The sequence below is a fragment of the Ranitomeya imitator genome, chromosome 2 (genome assembly GCF_032444005.1).
Source record: "Ranitomeya imitator isolate aRanImi1 chromosome 2, aRanImi1.pri, whole genome shotgun sequence".
Lineage (NCBI taxonomy): Eukaryota > Metazoa > Chordata > Amphibia > Anura > Dendrobatidae > Ranitomeya > Ranitomeya imitator.
Window position 1 is genome coordinate 158,952,467 of NC_091283.1, and position 23,015 is coordinate 158,975,481.

The 23,015-nt window shown below is 42.7% G+C and overlaps 1 protein-coding gene across 3 annotated transcripts in view; it reads right to left on the minus strand.

Moving 5' to 3' along the window:
- ENTPD2 (ectonucleoside triphosphate diphosphohydrolase 2) overlaps positions 1–23,015 on the minus strand; it is a 98,530-nt gene that overhangs the window by 17,611 nt on the left and 57,904 nt on the right. For all 3 annotated transcript variants that reach the window (XM_069747632.1, XM_069747630.1, XM_069747631.1), the window contains exons 2-5: positions 21,052–21,169; positions 16,665–16,815; positions 12,455–12,614; positions 1,557–1,784 (exon numbers count right to left, since the gene is read on the minus strand). In XM_069747632.1, coding sequence (XP_069603733.1) covers positions 1,557–1,784; positions 12,455–12,614; positions 16,665–16,815; positions 21,052–21,169 — 657 coding nt within the window. The remainder of the gene's footprint in view (positions 1–1,556; positions 1,785–12,454; positions 12,615–16,664; positions 16,816–21,051; positions 21,170–23,015) is intronic.

Genomic DNA, 23,015 nt, shown 5'->3' on the forward strand with positions numbered 1-23,015 from the left:
TTATAATGATAGCTATGGGGTCGGACGCCGACTGCTGAGTCCTATGCCCAGGGCAGCCGTATGTGAAGACTGTAAGTGTCGTGCAGCTACACTTACAGTCCTGCAAATGAAAATGGCGGCGCCCAGTGGCAGAAAAAAAAATGAATAAAAAAAAAACAATAAATACTATGCACTTGAAAATAACTTATGAAAATAAGGAATTAAAGAGGTTTTTTTTTTTTACAATATTAAAACGCGGCACCTTCCCTTTAAATAGAAACGGTTTATGTAGTGTTCTATTTGCAGCTTATTTTCACCTAGTGTCTGAAAAAATTTACTGTGGTGCATTTACACAGTTTCCACTAGATGGTGCTATAAATCTTATAACTGTTGGTAGCCTGCCATAAACCTAATCTCAATCATTGTCCAACAGTCATAACCATCCTTCTACAAGAAAAATCAGACAGCCCTTGGTTTTTATCCCCTTCCTACCGTAGACAATTTTTGCTATCATTTTTCCCTCCCTTTCTTCCAAAGGTCATGATTTTTAGGACTTTTTTAAAATTTTCAGGCTAAAGCTATACAAATGAGGTTTTTTTTGAGAACACCATTAATTTTATATAATCAAGTACTGGAAATTGAAAATAAAAAAAATCCAAGTGCTGTGAAACAAAAAGCAATTCAACTTCTTGTGTTTCTTCTTTTTTAAAGACTTTATCCTTTGATTGTTTGATCCTTTGTTCGGCAATACTATGGCATCACAATTTACAGTATATGCTGAAAACAATGGCCTATTAGCAGTTACAGGTGTAGGATTGTAGCCATGGGGGCCTTCAGCATGTCACCAACTACCAGGTTAACTCAGCGGCATGCCATCACTGCGTTGCGTGTGGTGGGGTGGTCGATTGGTGCAAGAATTGGAGCAAATGGATTGACAGCAATTTAAGAAATTAAACATCAGCAATTGGTGCTCCCTCACATTCACACGTTCAGTATTTTACTTCAGTATTTGTAAGCCAAAACCAGAACTGGGTGATAAATACAGAAGTGGTGACGTGTTTCTTATAATTTTTCCGCTGATTGTAAGCCGAAATCAGGAGGGGAACAAATACAGGAGATAAAATACTGACCAGGAAACGCCAATACAGCCATTCACAATCACAATATGACGGGGTAGTTTTAGACACTGGCTGGCCTCAGTCTTGGCACAAAAAACATGGACGAAGGCCAAACAGACATGCATAAAAAATGTCCTTGTTTTAAGTGAAAAAAAAAAAAATGCCAAGATGGAGACCATTGTCTAAAATAACTGTAGGCCTCAATAGTGAAAGGCTTCAGCGGGGCCTAGTCTGGGTTACTATTGGAATCCTGGTTTGTTTATAGAGATTTTTTTTTTTGCGACTCCAATGGGAACCACGATACAGTGCTCAGTGGAGATCACTATGTGTGAACCTAACCTTACAGTGTATTAAATATATAGTACCAAATTAGCCCTGAACCTATTTTTGCTATTACTGTGTAAGGATAACCACGTCAGTTAAGGATACAACGTATATTACCTTTACAACATATATTACCTTTAGCACTTTTGACAGGACCCTCCTGAGGACCTGATCTCGCCCGTAGCACAGGAAGCTGTGGGTGTACAGGCGATAGGACTGGCCATACAATCGCAGGTTTACCAAATTCTCCGGATTGTCAATCTTGTCTGAGGTTTCAAAAGTAATTTGTGTTGATGCTCCACCCAGATCCATGGCTCCCAGTGTCCCCTTCTTTGGCCGGAGCCACTGTCCAATCCAGCTGTACTGCAGGACCAATGAAAGAAGAAGGTAGTTCTCACTGTACTTCTGAAGTGTATATATCAGCAGAAACATGTCGAATGTACAAGCCAGCCATCTTACAGGTTTACATTATTATAAACTGGTCCTATAGACAGTGCCACTTCCTCAAAAAAAAAAAAAAAAAAAAAAAAGGGGGGAGGCATATAGTTCCTTCTCTATAGCCTAAATATTTGTAAGGGGTTGCAGCATTAATTGCTCCTCAGTAACAAAAAAGGTCTATGGCATGTTAAGTGGGTTAAATATATAAAATATGCTTTATTTGTAAAGCATTAAAAACAGCACAAGGTAAAGTAAAAGCACCCAACTCCTTTCTGCTGTGTTACGCATGTAGTCAATCACATAGGATCATAGAAACAACATTTGAGATCCATTAAAACCAATCCGCAAATCTGTATACAAGTATTTGAATATGTTGCATTGGTGATTATATGTGCTAGAAGAGAAGGGTCTTGGAAAAGTTATAATGCAATTTTTAAAATAAAACCAAAAACACATGGGCTCCTTGCACAGTGAACAAGTCTGTAGAAACCTGTTCACACCGCCAAAGAATTTGAAGACACAAAAGCGCACAGAGAGGTAAAAAAATACTCTGTTGTAAAAAAGTCACAGTAAATAAGCAAGTGCTAGTCAAAAAAATGAAAAAATACAGGGTATTTAGTTAATACGTTTTTTTGCCAAAAAAAAGTATGTTAAGCTGCTCCACCAATCGCCAAGGTATACCCATAATAGAGCAGTCCTATCTAATGTATATAATCCCTATCTGATGTATTTAAAAACCTGATCATCTGTATAGTACCTGTATGAGCAGGGTTCAGAGAGAAAATATCCATGTAGAACATGCAGGATGGAACAGCTACAATGCAAATGACCCACAGAGGAGTGGTGGACTCCCTAATCTTGTAGAAACAAGAGAACAATTATAAAACCAAAAACACATGGGCTACTTGCACAGTGAACAAGTCTGTAGAAACCTGTTCACACCACCACAGAACTTGAAGACACAAAAGCGCACAGAGGTCAAAAAATACTCTGTTGTAAAAAAAGTCACAGTAAATAAGCAAGTGCTAGTCAAAAAATGAAAAAATGGTAAACAAGGTAAAGTAAAAGCACCCAACTCCTTTCTGCTGTGTTACGCATGTAGTCAATCACAAAGGATCATAGAAACAACATTTGAGATCCATTAAAACCAATCAGCAAATCTGTATACAAGTATTTAAATATTTTGCATTGGTGATTGTATGTGCTAGAAGAGAAATGTCTTGGAAAAGTTATAATGCAATTATTAAAATAGTATTTTTCAATAAATACATCATTTTTGAGATTCATACCATTGGTGTATTTTGTATCCAAAAAACATACAAAATGCCTCCCTTGAAAAGGGCACTTAACTATTTCAATACCTAAATTCCTGATCATTAAATGTTTGACCGCAGCAGAATAAGACTAATTCGCACAAAACTATATTAATTTGGACTTATGTTTCACTATAAATCTGTCTCATTTATATCAAAGAGAATCTGTCCATTAGAGTGTCTATAGAAGCGCATCCCTCACTCCAGAGGACCCAAGACTATTGTGCATTACATTGACAATCCACTATTATACCGGTAAGTAAGAACTGTGGAATGCTGAATTTGTCCTGTGGTGTTGGTGTTGCTGCAGGGAAAACTAACACTTAGGCCGGTTTCACATGTTCGTATATATTTCCGGTCCCGGAGATATCCATGTCCGTGTGTTCACTACGTGTGGCACACGAGTAGCAGTCGTGTGCCACCCATGTGTCCCCTCAGTACCACACGGACAGCCACCGGGGGAAGTAGTAAGCGCTGTTCCCCGGCGGCTGGTGCTGAAGCCGGCTATCAACATTCTCCCCTACAATGTTGGTGAGCAGAAGAGAATGATGAGCGTTATAATAAAGTCCTAACGACAGCAGGTGGTGGCTTTTGGGACTGTTTTTGATGTCACCGCTGGTGAATGACACTGCGCTCTCAGCAGGCTCATTCACCAGTGGTTTTCAGCCGGGAAGGTTGCATCTTGGCACCGTGGGACACAACGATGGACACATATGCTATATTGTTGAATTACTTTATTTTTATTACAGGAGATCAAAGGCGTTTGGGAATTAGGTGTTACAGTAAGTATGGTTTAAATTTAGAATATTAAAGGAGTCTAATTTTTTCAAATAGAGGACTTTATTTTGGCAGTGTCTTTATATAACATTATAACTGTAGGATTAGTAATGGATAGGTGTCTTATACACACCTCTCCATTACAAAGCCGTGGGCTTGATGTCACCTAAAAGGTGACATAATCTTCACAAATATTACCCCACTTGGCACCACTATAGGGCAAGTGGGAAGAGCCGGGCAAAGCGCCAGACAAGGCGTATCTAATAGATGCGCCTTTTCTAGGCAGCTGTTTTTAGGCTGGGGGGGGGGGGCTATATCAATGGCCCCTTACCAGTCTCAGAATAGCATCCCCCAGCTGTGAGCTTCAGCAAGGCTGGTTGTCAAAAATGAGGGGGATCACATGCTTTTTTTTTTTTAAATTTAAAATAATTGGAAAAACAAAAAAACAGCGTGGGGACCCCTCTATCCTTGATAACCAACCTTGCAGAAGCTGGTGGTTGCAGCCCCCAGCTGTGAGTTTTGTCTGGTTGGTTAATAAAATAGGGGGGAACCTACGTCGGGTTTTTCATTCATTTATTTCCGAACGATTGCAGCCGGTGGCTGTGGAGTACCCCCATCCTCCGCACCTACTGCCACTGTTCTTAGTGACAGCAGGTGTCGGATGATGGGGTTAACAGTCCCAAAATCCCACACCTGCTGTCGTTGGGTCTTTTATATATTGCTCATCATTCTCCAGAGCAGAGGAGAATGATGACAGCAGGCTTCAGCACCAGCCGCTGAGGAACAGCGCTTATAGTAGCTCTTCTTCCCCGGCGGCTGTCCGTGTCACACAGAGGACATGAAAGTGTGTTCTCTGTGTGGGACATTTTGCCGTCTGCGCTGAAGGTAAAAAACGGACATGTCAGCGTGTTTTGCCCACGGACACATGGTCCGTGGAAACACACTGACATGTGCATAGACCCATTTATTTGAATGTGTGTACTTGTGAAAACTGTCACCACACGTTCCGGAGATACAGGACGTGTGAAAGGGGCCTTATTGTCAGGTTTTCTCACAGTCAAATCATTCGTCTAAAATTGTGATTGGCCAAAGCTGAAAAAAAAAAAAAAAAAAGTATGTTACTTCTATGGATAAACTGTACGAGTTCACCTATTCAGACCCTATAATTCTCAGTTCAGGAGATACGGTATATTTTCTAATGTTATGCATGTATAAAGAATATACACACAGTTTATCACCCCCTCATACTAGGCATGTATAAATGTAAAAGGTCCCTTTGCACACAAAAAGCAGCATCCCCCAGGTATAGAACCTAAATACAAGGATCTATTTATGCAAGCATATCACATAAATGACCCTATCCACAGAGATGTCCAAGGGATACAGAAACTTATCACTCGGAAAGGAAACACAGACTCTCCTGTTTTGAGACCCTGTAGCTTTAGACACAGTTTATGTGCCAAGAGTAATATACAGGCTCCAACCAGTCGGCCAGGTTATTGCAGTTTTTCACATGACATATTATAAATAATTAGAAACCTGACACCGGCAAATAAATCTAATTGAATGCTAAATCTTTGACTATTCTGAGTACAATGTAGATTGTAAGGAAGTTTACAATTCAAGGTTACAGTCGGGTCCAGAAATATTTGGTGACCGAACCTTTGCGATTTGGGCTCTACATGACACTTATTTAAAATGAAACAACCAAAATGCAATTGAAGTGGAGACTTTCAGGTTCAACTAAAGGGGTTGAACAAAAATGTTAATGTTTAATGCTTTGTAGAGAATCCTTTGCAGGGAATGACTGCCTGAAGTCTGGAAGCCATGGATGTCACTAAACACTGGGTTTCCTCCTTTGCGATGTTTGCCGGCCTTTACTTCATTGGTTTGTGGGTCTTTCTGCGTTAAGTTTTGTCTTAAAGGGTTGTTCGGTCTAAAATGACAAGTCACTGTATGTGACTGCAGACTGGCGAATCCTCCTGGGGCATGTACTGAGTGCTATGTGGATTCACCTACGTCAGCGCAGAGAACGGCGGTCACATGACCATTCTTATGCAATATGCATACTCCAGTAGGGATGAGCGAATAGCTTTGGCTCCCTCCTATTCGACAAGCTATAGCGCTTACCGAAGAAGCTGCAGCCTGAACCCGAATACCTGAAGCGCTCCAATAATCAAGAGTCCCTCGCCGCAGCTGCATGACAGTCACGACACACAGGCTCTCCTTGCATGTGTCATGACTGTCACACAGCCGCGACATGCAGCTGCGGCACCGGACACCTGATTATCAGAGCGCTCCAGGTATCCGGGTTCCCGCTGCAGCTTCTTCGATAAGCGCTACAGCTTGCTGAATAAGTAGGGAGCCGAAGAAATTCACTAATGTCTATACTCCAGGCCAGAAGCCAACTAGACTGTTTCCAGCACACTCAAAACACATGTATTGCACAAAGCCAGAAAGTCACCTGGTTCTGGCTAGGAGTATGCATATCACATACTTCCAGATAACTGACCGCCATTCCCAGCATGGACACCAGTAAATCCTCACAGAACAATGCGTGTACTGGGAGGATTCACAAGTCTGCAGTCATTTTAGATCAGACAACCCCTATTAGCAAGTGAAATGCATGCTTGATAGGGTTGAGATCTGCTGCATTGCAGAATATTCCACTTTGTTGCCTTTAAAAACTCCTGGATTGTCTTCACAGTATGTTTTGGGTCATTTTCCATCTGTCCTGTGAAGCGCTGTCCAAATAAACTTTGCTGCATTTGTTTGAATCTGAGTAGAAAATATCGCCCTATACACTTCACAATTCATCCTTCAGTCACATTATCGATAAACATTAGTGACCCAGCGCGATTGGAAGCCATACATGCTGATGCCATCACACTGCCTCCACCCCATTTTACAGAGGAGATTATGCTTTGGTTTGTTTCACGAGTCATTCAAATCCTTTCACCCTACTTTTCTTCTTCCCATCATTCTGGTACAGGATGACCCCCTGTGGAGACCAAGCAGTGTAACTGCTTCCCCCAGTCAGATAGGATTTCATAAGGAGAATATGGAGTTTTTACTTCCTAGCCACACATTCCTAGCCTAGCTTACATTTTCGAGATCTCCGGAACGGGCCAAAACACACACACACACTTGGAATCGGAAATGTATATACCATATGATCACTGGGAGTTCTCCCAATGACCAACCTAGTAATGGAAGCAGCAGTGTGCTCATCCGTCTCGCCAGTCCACTGTGTAATTGTCCTGACGACTGGAGGCAGCAGGCACGATTCCCCTGGCTGTTATTCGTGACACCAAGCTTTTTTGTAGAATATACCAAACTACTGATTTGGCCACTCCTAACATTTCTGCTCTGATGGATTTTTTTTCCCAGCCTAACGATGGTCTGTTTGTTTCCCATTGAGAAAGCCTCTGACTGCATTTTGTGGGTTCACAGCTTCTAAATGCAAATGCCACATCTGGAACCAGCTCCAGACCCTTTAGCTGCTTGATTGATGAGGAATTAACAAGGGAAAATCCTATAAAAGAGCCTTTGAGGTATCTGTCCAATTCCTTTTAGTTCCTATATTTAAAAAAAAAAAAAAGGCAGCTGCATATTAAATGGTTTTTAAACCATTATTCAAATTAGGATGTGAATAGTCCTAAGTTAAAAGATGAGAGTCTGCACTTTAAGCCTGTATTGATTATATAAAACTGTATGTTGATTATGTTTTGGTAAACAGCCAACATTCCAGAACTTGTGTCACTGTCCAAATATTTCTGGATCCAACTACAGTACAGACCAAAAGTTTGGACATACCTCAAAGATTTTTCTGTATTTTCATGACTATGAAAATTGTACATTCACACTGAAGGCATCAAAACTATGAATTAACACATGTGGAATTATATACTTAACAAAAAAGTGTGAAACTGAAAATATGTCTTATATTCTAGGTTCTTCAAAGTATCCACCTTTTGCTTTGATGACTGCTTTGCACACTCTTAGCATTCCTTTGATGAGCTTCAAGAGGTAGTCACCGGGAATGGTCTTCCAACAATCTTGAAGGAGTTCCCAGAGATGCTTAGCACTTTTTGGCCCTTTTGCCTTCACTCTGCGGTCCAGCTCACCCCAAACCATCTCCATTGGGTTCAGGTCTGGTGACTGTGGAGGCCAGGTCATCTGGCACAGCACCCCATCACTCTCCTTCTTGGTCAAATAGCCCTTACACAGCCTGGAGGTGTGTTTGGAGTCATTGTCCTGTTGAAAAATAAATGATGGTTCAACTAAACGCAAACCGGATGGAATAGCATGCTGCTGCAAGATGCTGTGGTAGCCATGCTGGTTCAGTATGCCTTCAATTTTGAATAAATCCCCAACAGTGTCACCAGCAAAGCACCCCCACACCATCACACCTCCTCATCCATGCTTCACGGTGGGAACCAGGCATGTAGAGTCCATCCGTTCACCTTTTCTGCGTCGCACAAAGACATGGTGGTTGGAACCAAAGATCTCAAATTTGGACTCATCAGACCAAAGCACAGATTTCCACTGGTCTAATGTCCATTTCTTGGGTTCTTTAGCCCAAACAAGTCTCTTCTGCTTGTTGCCTGTCCTTAGCAGTGGTTTCCTAGCAGCTATTTTACCATGAAGGCCTGCTGCACAAAGTCTCCTCTTAACAGTTGTTCTAGAGATGTGTCTGCTGCTAGAAATCTGTGTGGCATTGACCTGGTCTCTAATCTGAGCTGCTGTTAACCTGGGATTTCTGAGGCTGGTGACTCGGATAAACTTATCCTAAGAAGCAGAGGTGACTCTTGGTCTTCCTTTAATGGGGCGGTCCTCATGTGAGCCAGTTTTTTGTAGGGGTTGATGGTTTTTGCAACTGCACTTGGGGACTTGAGATTGCCGTGAAGAGGCGGGGTGGCTCAAAGAATTGATCAATTGTTTGCTAAATGTCTCATTTTGATAATACAGTTAGAAATTAATATGTGCATTTGCACTTTATGTATTGCGTCTTAACCTTAGCTTCTCCCCTTTTTTGCTCTGTTATTGGTAAGTGGCTGACCACCACTGTTGCCGTGCGCCGCGCCTGGTTATGTGCGCCATTCTTTCTGTGTCTCAGTGATTGATAGGCTGTTGTACACACATAGCAGCCCTGCCCTGCCTCAGGCTTTGTTTAATTATGCACCTGTTCCTCAGCCTGTCTCACTCTTCATCTGTGGCTCTGGATGGGCAGTGTGGAGGTTGGATCCGAAATGTCTGTCTGGACCTGGTCAACCTTTATCCTCGCTTGCCTACTCTGGCGCCATGGGGGTGACTCAGTAATGCTCCAGGTACAGCATGCTTTTAATGTGGTCTTGCTTTTAGTTCATTCAGGAGGCCTTTATGGCACAGCGAATATAAAAAACGTAGTGTAGGACTGCCCCAAATATGAGATTGCCGTGAAGAGGCGGGGTGGCTCAAAGAATTGATCAATTGTTTGCTAAATGTCTCATTTTGATAATACAGTTAGAAATTAATATGTGCATTTGCACTTTATGTATTGCGTCTTAACCTTAGGCTGCGCTGGCTTCTCCCCTTTTTTGCTCTGCACTTGGGGACACTTTCAAAGTTATCCCATTTTTTCGGACTGACTGACCTTCATTTCTTAAAGCAATGATGGCCGCTCGTTTTTCTTTACTCAGAATTTAGATTATGGCAAGAAAAAAGCAGCTAACACTCTATTCAATAGTACTATCAGCTGTGTATCCACCAGACTTCTGCACAACACAACTGATGGTCCCAAACCAATTTATAAGGCAAGAAATCCCACTTATTAAACCTGACAAGGCACACCTGTGAAGTGAAAACCATTTCCTGCGACTACCTCTTGAAGCTCATCAAGAGAATGCCAAGAGTGTGCAAGGCAGTAATCAAAGCAAAAGGTGGCTAGTTTGAAGAACCTAGAATATAAGACATATTTTCAGTTGTTTCACGCTTTTTTTTGTTAAGTATATAATTCCACATGTGTTAATTCATAGTTTTGATGCCTTGAGTGTGAATGTACCATTTTCATAGTCATGAAAATACAGAAAAATCTTTGAATGAGAAGGTGTGTCCAAACTTTTGCTCTGTACTGTACATAAAAGCTGAAAAGCAAATGCAGCATTTAGAAAGAATCCATCATAACTTATTAAAAGGGTTTTTCTCAAATAACAAAATTATCCCTTAGCCACAGGCTATGGGATAACTTGCTGATCGCTGGGACCCCCAAACAATCCTGAGATCAGGGCTTTACGCTCTGTTGCCCTGTCCTGCATAGAGAGTAGGTTCACATGCTTGGCCTCCATTCCATCGATTGTTAATGGAACTGCCTGCCAAGCACAGTGTGCAGCCATTTCCTTTAGTCCCATAGAGAATGAATGCCGCTTTAGGCCGAGCATTTGCAGTTGTGCTCCGTCCAGGGCAAGGCTGCCAAGCTTTGTTCTCTGGGTTCTAAAACTCCAATTGCAGGATCGCTATGGATCCCAGTGGTGGGAATACTAGTGACCATCAATTTATACTTTTGTCTTTTGTAGGGGGGCTAACAATCTTTATGCTGGGTGATGTGGATCTGTTGACCTAGCTGATAGCTGCACGTCTCCATCAATGGGGAAGTAGCAGCATATGTGCATCCTGTTGAATCCCATTTATATGGGAATTTGCTTTACAATTTTAACCCTTACAAAAGTAGACCCCTTTAACATATTATACAGCTCATCCAAAACTGCAGCTTTGTAATACCTGTCCCCAATGTTTACAGCCATCCTACAGAATAGTAGCCCTAGACAAGGAGAACTTGTTCAATGCAGATTCACCTGGTAACTTCAAATCTTTCACAAAATCACTACATTACATGCAGATTTGCCACAAATGTGATCACTATTACAATAGCCATCTCCAGAAAGACTTGACATACTGAGAATTTCAAAATCCACACTAACTAAAAATTTGCAGTGTTCTCATTCACATGGTTGGTATCGTATTACACTTTCTGCAAGTAAATCCACTATAAAAAATTAAAAAAAAACAAAAAACGAGCAAGTGCATCAAAAACTAAATCAGCAAATTCAGATCGCTGCCTGCAATCTCAGGCTTGCCTCATACAACTTGGATCTTTACACCTGGCATGAACCCTTATTGTAGTGGTTTGTTCGCATTTGATTTCATTATTCATTAGAACATGACCAACCTACAAATTTCACCAGATCAGACCTCCTGGCGAATTGTGATAGGATGTAAATAGACAGTGCACCTCACCTGCTTCCTGGCATCAGCCACAAAAGCCATGCCCAAACATCTTGTCTGTTTTCAAGCCTTGATAATGCTCCAATAATGTTTTGTTTTATCTTCCATCTTAAAAACATTGGCAAAGCGAAAGACAATCCCAAGGCTAGATGCCAACAGCCCAGAGGCAATGAATAGTTGCTCTTTTAAAGTTTGCACTCTTGACACTACTTGCATGATCAAAGCCAATTGAATCATGCTTATGTTATCAAATCAAACATTGTCACCCATATTAATACATATAATGCTATTTGCATAATGACAGATTGGCCATTTTCTCTTAGAGTACCGTCACACAGTGGCATTTTGATCGCTACGACGGTACGATCCGTGACGCTCCAGCATCGTAACAATATCGCTCCAGCGTCGTAGACTGCTGTCACACTTTGCAATGTACGACGCTGGAGCGATAATTTCATGACGTATGTGCGATGTAGAAGCCGTTGGTTACTATGCGCACATCGTATACGATATATGTTACACCATGCGATCATGCCGCCACAGCGGGACACTAGACGACGAAAGAAAGTTTCAAACGATCTGCTACGATGTACGATTCTCAGCGGGGTCCCTGATCGCAGGAGCGTGTCAGACACTGCGATATCGTAACTATATCGCTCGAACGTCACGAATCGTGCAGTCGTAGCGATCAAAATTGCACTGTGTGACGGTACCCTTAGTGCAGCTCTCCTCACAAATCTACTCTTCTGTCCATGTTAGGCCACATTCACAGGTCAGTATTTTATATTAGCATTTGTAAGCCAACACCAGGAGTTTAACAACTAGAGAAAAAGAACAAATGTAAACATTTGTACCACTTGTGCATTTTGGACTCATTCCTGATTTGGGCCTTCAAATACTAATGGAAAAGTAACAGACCACCAGCCTCTTCCAAAAGAACAACATCTTTCCTCTGTGAGGATTTGTTTTCTTCAATTGGAGGAGTGTGATGGACTGGTCTAGTCACTTGCTTCTCTATCAGCAGCCACTATATGGACAGAAGTTCTTAGAAGTTTGTAAGGAGAGTTTCACAAAAAAGGGAAGAAAAAAAAAGTGGCCAACCATATTAAAAACTGACAGGTAGACAGGCAAAATACACATACACAGGAACTGTAGAAAGCTTACACCGTTATAGTATTGCAATATAGGAGTCATCAAGATGTACTGCACAATACTATATCTGCAAACAGTACTGGTTCATACCTTGATGAAATTCTCCATAAGATAGTTGGCTGTGACCCAGCCGAACACCCCCTCATCCTGACCCGACAGAATCTTGGCCCCGCGGAATTCAAAGGGATAGGACTTCATTGTGTTGCTCACGGCTTCTAGTACATGGTCAGAGGCGCTCTGATTGGTCCAGCTGGGAATAAAAAGGAACAAGCTCAGATGTGCAAGTCACAGATTCGCTTTACATGATGGCCATAAGTGCATGTTACACCTTGTGTGACCAACTTTAGTAAAATTACTGTGTGGCCTTTGTAGGAGGTAGCACTGTAGCAGTTGTATTCTTGTACATGGGGGAAGGGGGGGGGGGGGAGGGTATTATAGTAGTTACTGTATATTCCTGTACATGAGGCAGTATTATAGTAGTTATATTCTTGTACATGGGGCAGTATTATAATAGTTATTCTTGTACATAAAACTAAAACCTAGTTAGTAAGGCATCCTTCATTTAAAAAAACAAAAAAACAAAAAAAAAAACACATACACAATCAAAAAACTTCAGTCATCTTTGTTGGAACAGGAAGTACTGAAATCACGTTATTCTGACACTTGACCGCTGTAGGTAATCACAGGCCATCACTTCTAGAGATGAGCAAATTTGATCTGGTCCCTGCCTATTCGACAAGCTATAGCGCTTACCGAATAAGCTACAGCGAGAACCCGGGTACATGGAGCACACTGACACATGCAGCTGCGGAGCTGATCAGCCGGGGTCACAACACATGCATGGAGAGCCCAACACACAGGCTCTCCATGCATGTGTTGTGACTGACACAGCCGCGACACATGCAGTTGCGGAGCTGAACAGCTGATCAGCCGGCGCGCTCATGTATCCGGGTTCCTGCTGTAGCTTATTTGTGAAGAGTTCTAGTTGTCGAACAAGCAAGGACCCCGATCAAATTCGCTCATCTCTAATCACTTCCTGTCCTGGTGAAAACTTCAGTTGTGGCCTGCGCTTGCTGGTGAATACAGCTTCATTTTGTTATGATCATGTAGCAACTCACTCAGGAAAAATGTCACACACTAAAGACTACAACTGACCCTGCCGGGTCCTCAAAAGACTAGAGATCCTGACCTTGTGGTTCTTGCGTGAGTGGAGATAGTCCTAAACACAGACTCGATGATGGCAACTCAGAGCTATGCTGCCTTAAAGGAAACCTGACACCGGAAAATTAACTCTTAACCTGCAAATATGGGGTTAATCTGCCATTTAACAGTGCTGTAATGCTGCCCGGCGCCTGCACGCAGCAAAGAGAAAGTAAACTTTATTCTCCCCATCAGCATTCGGTTTCAATCACGGACGCTGGGCCAGTGCAGTCTCTTCTCTGAGTATACAGAGTGGCCACCGTAACCGCACCCCTGGCACTAACAGACACTGGCTCTGCATTGGGACGGCTGTCAGTCAGGGTCGGGAGCACAGTTACAACAGTGAACTGGTGCCGCCCCTGCCCCCATGACCAAAACAGAATGTTGGCAGGGAGAATATGGCCATGTACCCACGTTGCGGATTAGTATGCGGATTTTTCCGCACAGTTTTTGAAAAATCCACAGGTAAAACGCACTGCGTTTTACCTGCGGAATACCCGCAGATTTCCTGGGTTTTTTGTGCGGATTTCACCTGTGGATTCCAATTGAGGAGCAGGTGTAAAACGCTGCGGAATCTGCACAAAGATTTGATATGCTGCGGAAATCCGCAGCGTTTCCGTGTGGTATTTTCTGCACTATGGGCACTGCGGATTTGGTTTTCCATATGTTTAATGGTACTGTAAACCGCATATAAAACTGCTGCGGATCCGCAGGCAAATCCGCAACGTGTGCACATAGCCTAAAAATCATTTTCTCCCAACTGCATTCAGGTGCATGCAGGCGCTGGGCAGCATAACGCCGTTAACCTGCAAATTATCTGCAAACCTGCAAGTTACCTTGTCATTTCTGGTGACAGGTTCCCTTTAAAGGGCTTTTAGTGCTCACGTTCCTCCTAAAGCAGAGGTCCCCAACTCCAGTCCTCAAGGCCCACCAACATGTCATGTTTTCAGGATTTCCTTAGTTTTGCCCAGGTAATAATTGCATCACCTGTGCAATGCAAAGGACATCCTGAAAACATGACCTGTTGGTGGGCCTTGAGGACTGGAGTTGGGGACCTCTGTCCTAAAGAACCAAAGGGCAGAGCGTAGAGTGTAAATTACCTACAGAAGGCAAGGTGTGCTGAAATAGAGTGAGTAAAACAAACCATGAATTACAAAATAAAACGATAAAGTACGTACTAGGGTATGTGCACACATCAGGATTTCTTGCAGAAATTTTCCTGACAAAAACCGGACATTTCTGCCAGAAATCCGCATGCGTTTTTTACCGCGATTTTACTGCGTTTTTTCCCCAAATGCATAGAATTGCGGGAAAAACGCAGAAAATCCACAAAAATAATGAACATGCTCATTTTTTTACCGCGATGCGTTTTTTTCGCGGAAAAAAACGCATCCATGTGCACAAAACATGCAGAATGCATTCTAAATGATAGAATGCATAATGTATGCGTTTTTAATGAGTTTTTATAGCGTTTTTAGCGCGAAAAAACCTGTACGTGTGCACATAGCCTTAGAGTATGCCAGCTACTTCCTTAAAGTGAATCTGTCACCTTTTTTGTAAATAAGCTTCGGCCACCGCCATTAGGGGCTTATCTACAGCATTCTGTAATGCTGTAGATAAGCCCCCGATGTAACCTGAAAGATGAGAAAAACAAGTTATATTATACTCACTTGGGGGGGGGGGGGTGGTATTGCGGTCCAGGTCTGGCGCCTCCCATCTTCATGCGATGATATCCTCTTCATTGCTTCCTGTCACGGCTTCTGCGCAGGCGTACTTTATCTGCCCTGTTGAGGGTAGATTAAAGTACTGCAGTGCGTAGGCGCCGTGACAGGAAGCAATGAAGAGGATGTCATCGCATGAAGATGGGAGGCGCTGGACCGCGACGCATATCGGACCGGATAGCCTCCCCAGGTGAGTATAATCTAACTTGTTTTTGTTATCTTTCAGGTTACATCAGGGGCTTATCTATAGCATTACAGAATGCTGTAGATAAGCCCCTAATCGCTGTGGCAAAGCTTATATACGAAAAAGTAGGTGACAGGTTCCCTTTAAAAGAAATAGAAGATAGGTGCAGGAAAAAGAATATAAACAGCAGAGTGATGAACCCTAGCTAGTCTTTCACTGACTGACTTAAACTACAGCAGTATGACTGAACATTCAAATGAGACCATCACCAGCAGGAAATACCAGCAGGGGGAAAGTATATAAAGCTGCACCCAAAAGGTGATAGGGCATACAAATGAGTAAATGAAGACATCTCAAAGTAGATACCTCAGCACCACAAAAAAAAAAAAAAAATTAGACTGTCTTGCTGCAGTGTTTTTTTTATTTTGATCAGGCAAGGAGTCATAACAGGTATGGTTCTACTGCAATTAGTCTTCACCACGAGTCCCTTCTTTGAGCAAACTATACATAAAGAGGATAGTGCTGCTGGTCTCTCTCCTTCATCGCAAATAACAACACCTGTTATCCTTGCTTCAGTCTCTTTAGGGTAACAGAAACGAAACACCCGGAGGAATAGTAAATCTGGTGTGGCTCGGTGGACAGAGAAGCTGACCCCAAAGTACAGGCTCACGGGTTCAAGCCCAGATACATGACACTTATTTAGAAGTGGGACTGCCTCTAACTCATGAAGTTGAAACATCTTCCTATTTTCTATGAAAATGATAGTATCTTTGACTGGTGTTGCCCTTTAATAGGCTTACATTCAGTTATGCACTTTAGGAAGGAGAGTCAGGTGATCACTTGGCAACATTATCCACCAATATAGCCCAAGACCAGGATGTGTCAGAAACATCAGCCCAAGAATGCAGCTCTGTAGGAGGGGGAATCTAATTTATTGTATGAATCGTTAGATAACATTTGTATTTCTTAAAGAATTGGTGCACAACTTAACATCTCAGGAATTCAGTATGGTCTTTGGAGCAGAGACCTTCATGCACTGAACAGAATATTACAAGATAAGCACTGTGCCAGGTATCCTCGTAACGGCAAGAAATTACTAGTGCCGTTACTCAAATAAAAAAAATCAGGTAATGCATAATTTGGCCAGTCTTCCATTCATGCAGAGTGAAGACCTGGACTGTCTGCCGGTACATACTTGAGCAATCTCATCCCCGCCGTTGCGCCTAAGTATAGTGGAGTGATGGAATGTCTATTGGAGGGAATATCGTTCACAGCCTTCTGCAGACAGGTGTCCAGACTCTTCCCTGCATCAGGTGGATTCTGCCAATAGCTGGATATCCCAGGACCTAAGAACAGAAGTCACATGTCAAATCCACAATATGGAGCAATAGTCACCATTGGAATAACATCCTTATACAATAAGAGCATGACAGCAGGAACACTTGTTTATAAATATGATCACCAAGTGTTTCCAGTTATTGGTTTCAAAATGCCTTTGATAACACACCCTGGAGGTACAGTTGTAAAACTCCTAGTTCCTAAATATTTATAGCCATGTCAATTAAGGTAGTACCTTTAACCCCTTCCCGACCTGTGACGCCATGTAGGCGTCATGAAAGTCTGTGCCAATCCGAACTGTGACTCCTATGTGGCGTCATGGAGGGATCGAGTCCCTGCAGATCGAGTGAAAGGGTTAACTCCAATTTCACCCGATCTGCAGGGACAGGGGGAGTGCTACTTCAGCCTAGGGGGGGTGGCTACGATCACCCCCCGTGGCTACGATCGCTCTGATTGGCTGTTGAAAGTGAAACTGCCAATCAGAGCGATTTGCAATATTTCACCTATGAAAACTGGTGAAATATTACAATCCAGCCATGGCCGATGCTGCAATATCATCGGCCATGGCTGGAAACACTGATCTGCCCCCCCCCCCGATCTCCTCCCCAGTCCTTCGTCCTGTGCTCTGCTCCTGTGCCCCTCAGTCGTCGTGTCCACTCCCCCAGTGCTCCGATCCTTCCCCCCGTGCTCCCATCTCCCCTCATACTTACCGAGCCTCCCAGTGTCCGTCAGTCTTCTCCATGGGCGCCGCCATCTTCCAAAATGGCGGGCACATGCGCAGTGCGCCCGCCGAATCGGCCGGCCGGCAGATTCGTTCCAGGTACATTTTGATCACTGTGATAAAACCTATCACAGTGATCAAAATAAAAAGTAAATGAACCCCCCCCCCCTTTATCACCCCCATAGGCAGGGACAATAATAAAATAAAGAAAATATTTTTTTTTTCCACTAGGGTTAGGGCTAGGGTTAGAATTAGGCTATGTGCACACGGTGCGAATTTGGCCGCGGATCCGCAGCGGATTGGCCACTGCGGATTCGTAGCAGTTTTCCATCAGGTTTACAGTACCATGTAAACCTATGGAAAACCAAATCCGCTGTGCCCATGGTGCGGAAAATACCGCGCGGAAACGCTGCGTTGTATTTTCCGCAGCATGTCAATTCTTTGTGTGGATTCCGCAGCGTTTTACACCTGTTCCTCAATAGGAATCCACAGGTGAAATCCGCACAAAAAAACACTGGAAATCCGCAGGTAAAACGCAGTGCCTTTTACCTGCGGATTTTTCAAAAATCGTGCGGAAAAATCTCACACGAATCCACAACGTGGGCACATAGCCTTAGGGTTAGGGTTGGAATTAGGGCTAGGGTTGGAATTAGGGTTAAGATTAGGCTTGTGGTTAGGGTTATGGTTAGGGGTGTGTTGGGGTTAAAGTTGTGGTTAGGGTTAGGGTTGGGATTAGGGTTAAGGTTGTGGTTAGGGGTGTGTTGGGGTTAGGGTTGGGATTAAGGTTACGGGTGTGTTGGGGTTAGGGGTGTGTTGGGGTTAGGGTTGTGATTAGGGTTATGACTACAGTTGGGATTAGGGTTAGGAGTGTGTTGGGGTTAGTGTTGGAGTTAGAATTGAGGGGTTACCACTGTTTAGGCACATCAGGGGTCTCCAAATGCAACATGGCGCCACCATTGATTCCAGCCAATCTTGTATTCAAAAAGTCAAATGGTGCTCCCTCCCTTCCAAGCCCTGACGTGCGCCCAAACAGTGGTTTACCCCCACATATGGGGTACCAGCGTACTCAGGACAAACTGGGCAACAAATATAGGGGGCCAATTTCTACCGTTACCCTTGTGAAAATAAAAAATTGCTTGCTAAAACAATTTTTGAGGAAAGAAAAATTATTTATTTTATTTTCACGGCTCTGCGTTGTAAACCTCTGTGAAGCACTTGGTGGGGGTTCAAACTGCTCACCACATATCTAGATAAGTTCCTTGGGGGGGTCTAATTTCCAAAATGGGGTCACTTGTGGGGGGTTTCTACTGTTTAGGCACATCAGGGGCTGTGCAAATGCAACGTGACGCCCGCAGACCATTGCATCAAAGTCTGCATTTCAAAAGTCACTACTTCCCTTCCGAGCACCGACGTGTGCCCAAACAGTGGCTTACCCCCACATATGAGGTATCAATGTACTCAGGACAAACTGGGCAACAACTTTTGGGGTCTAATTTCTTTTGTTACCCTTGTGAAAATAATAAATTGCAGGCTAAAAAATAATTTTTGAGGAAAGAAAAATGATTTTTTATTTTCATGGCTCTGCGTTATAAACTTCTGTGAAGCACTTTGGGGTTTAAAGTGGTCATCGCACATCTAGATTAGTTCCATGGGAGGTCTAGTTTCCAAAATGGGGTCACATGTGGGGGAGCTCCAATGTTTAGGCACATGGGCTCTCCAAACGCGACATGGTGTCCGCTAACGATTGGATCTAATTTTTCATTCAAAAAGTCAAATGGCGCTCCTTCCATTCCGAGCCCTGCCGCGTGCCCAAACAGTGGTTTAACCCCACATGTGAGGTATCAGTGTACTCAGGAGAAATTGGCCAATAAATTTTAGGATCCATTTTATCCTGTTGCCCATGTGAAAATGAAAAAATTGAGGCTAAAAGAATTTTTTTGTGAAAAAAAAGTACTTTTTCATTTTCTCGGATCAATTTTTGAAGCACCTGGGGGTTCAAAGTGCTCACTATGCATCTAGATAAGCTCCTTGGGGGGGGCTAGTTTCCAAAATGGGGTCACTTGTGGGGGAGCTCCAATGTTTAGGCACACGGGGGCTCTCAAAACGCGAAATAGTGTCCGCTAAAGATTGGAGCCAATTTTTCATTGAAAAAGTCAAATGGCGCTCCTTCCATTCCGAGCCCTGCCACGTGCCCAAACAGTGGTTTAACCCCACATGTGAGGTATCAGTGTACTCAGGAGAAATTGGCCAATAAATTTTAGGATCCATTTTATCCTGTTGCCCATGTGAAAATGAAAAAATTGAGGCTAAAAGAATTTTTTTGTGTAAAAAAATTACTTTTTCATTTTCTCGGATCAATTTTTGAAGCACCTGGGGGTTCAAAGTGCTCACTATGCATCTAGATAAGCTCCTTGGGGGGGAGGGCTAGTTTCCAAAATGGGGTCACTTGTGGGGGAGCTCCAATGTTTAGGCACACGGGGGCTCTCAAAACGCGAAATAGTGTCCACTAAAGATTGGAACCAATTTTTCATTGAAAAAGTCAAATGGCACTCATTCCCTTCCGAGCCCTGTCGTGCGCCCAGACAGTGGTTCCCCCCCACATATGAGGTATCGGCGTACTCAGGACAAATTGTACAATAACGTTTGGGGTCCAATTTCTCTTTTTACCCTTGGGAAAATAAAAAAAAAAAATGTTGCTAAAACATCATTTTTGTGACTAAAAAGTTAAATGTTCATTTTTTCCTTCCATGTTGCTTCTGCTGCTGTGAAGAACCTAAAGGGTTAATAAACTTCTTGAATGTGGTTTTGAGTACCTTGAGGGGTGCAGTTTTTAGAATGGCATCACTTTTGGGTATTTTTAGCCATACTGACCACTCAAAACTGACATCAAATGTGAGGTGGTCCCTAAAAAAAATGGTTTTGTAAATTTCGTTGTAAAAATGAGAAATCGCTGGTCAAATTTTAACCCTTATAACTTCCTAGTAAAAAAAAAATTTTGTTTCCAAAATTGTGCTGATGTAAAGTAAAAATGTGGGAAATGTTATTTATTAACTATTGTGTGTCACATAACTCTCTGGTTTAACAGAATAAAAATTCAAGATTTGAAAATTGCAAAATTTTAAAAATTTTAGCCAAATTTTTTTTTTTTTCACAAATAAACGCAAAAATTATTGACCTAAATTTACCACTAACATGAAGCCCAATATGTCACGAAAAAACAATCTCAGAACCGTTATGATCCGTTGAAGCGTTCCGGAGTTATTACCTCAGAAAGGGACACTGGTCAGAATTGCAAAAACCGGCCAGGTCATTAAGGTCAAAATAGGCTGGGTCATGAAGGGGTTAACTGAAATTAATGAAAGCCTTATGAGAGCCGTCCATAAAAACGGTACAGAAGTTTAACTGATAGAGCAGCTCTGGACAACACACTTCTGATCAAACAGATGAATTGCATCTCAGACTAATGTCATGATCTCATGTAAACTAATAGTGGAGTGGGAGCTTGGGAGGTGTTTTTACTTACCATGTACATCACACATGCTTTGCTCGCTCACAATACCAGTGTCATTTTCTTTATCGGACGGCCACTTGTAAATAAATAGCGCGGTGTGGGAGGAGCCTGCATCCAACACAATACCATACTGTGGGAGAAAACAGCACTTGTAAGTAATGGGGTACATAAGTACACGCAACCTCCGATCCTCACAAGATCTCCTTCTCTATTCCCCTCTTATCTCCTCTTCCCACAATCGCATACAAGATTTCTCTTGCGCATCACCCCTACTCTGGAACTCTCTACCACAACATATCAGACTCTCACCTACCATCGAAACCTTCAAAAATAACCTGAAGACCTACCTCTTCCGACAAGCCTACAACCTGCAGTAACCACTGATTGACCAAACCGCTGCACAACCAGCTCTACCCTCACCTACTGTATCCTGACCCATCCCTTGTAGTTGTGACTTGCATTGTTCAAGATTATTGTACCTGTTTTTATGTATACCCCTCCTCACATGTAAAGCGCCATGGAATAAATGGCGCTATAATAATAAAATAATAATAAGTACGGTATATAGATCAGTAGTTATGTGCACAGGTTGCAGATTTCATGGGTTTTTTCTTCTAGAGAAAACTGAAGAAATCTGAAGCCAGAAAAGTGAATAAGAAACCTGATGAGTCATGCACATGTTGCTTATTTTTGACTTGCAGATTTGGTGCAGAAAATTTTCTGCTGCATTTCAATTCTCTGTGCATTTTTGCACTGCGTATTTCCTGACAAGAACTGCAGAAATTTTACTCAAACGTGTGCCCATAGCCTTATAGTAGTCATATTCTTGTACATAGGGGCAATATTAGCCCATGTTCACATGTTGCGTTTTTGCATGGAAATTTTCAGCTGCATTTTACAGAAGCAGCAAAGTGAGATTTCAGAAATCTCATGGACACATCTGGTTTACAAAGTTCTTCACCCATTGAAAGCAATGGGCAGTGCAAAAACGCAGGTATCAGGTTTGCTGTGTTTTTGGTGCCAAAACCTGAATAAGTTGAATTAGATTTTTCTTTAATGTACAAAACTATCACCATGCACAAGAGATGAATGTAACCTGCTAAAAATGCAGTAGAAAAAAAAATGCACCAAAACCTGTTTTTGTACGCCGCTTAAAATTGGAAAAAAAAAACAAAACGCAACGTGTGTGTGTGTGTGTGTGTGTGTGTGTGTGTGTGTGTGTGTGTGTGTGTGTGTGTGTGTGTGTGTGTGTGTGTGTGTGTGTGTGTGTGTGTGTGTGTGTTTGGCATCTGCACCGTCACAGCTACAGCCACAAAATTTTGCACAGTCGCACGTCTGGACCCTGAGAGCGTCATAGGCTATGTTGTGAGGCAAAATTTTAACCCCGCACGTTCCAATTCACCAAACAATTTTGCCCATATCTACATAATGGGGAAAAAGTGAAAGGAAAAGTGTTGGAGGCAAATTGACAGCTGCCAAATGTGAACGAGGGGGACTTAAAGAATGAGAGCGATGGCGCCAAAGAGTATATACCGTACAATTGCTAAGGTGGGGCCCTGACATGGGATACTCACCACACACGGGGATATGAACACACACACAAAATGCGCCACACACTACCACGTGCTTGAACACATACCACCCATACACCAACCTCGCCACATAAAAGTCGAAACACAAAAGTCGCCGCTAAAAACTCGCCACTCGCAAAACTCACCACATGTGCAAAACTCGCCACATGCAAAACTTGCACACGCGGAAAAATTGCCACATGCACAAAAGTTGCAACACATGCAAAAGTTGCCTCACACAAAACTTGCACACTCAAAACTCGCCATGTGCAAAACTTGCTACACTAACCTGTCACATGCAACTCGACACACAAGAAGTTGCTACACGCATGTCGCCACATGCAACTCAACACACACACACACACACAACTTGACACATGAAACTCGCCCTAAAACACACACAAG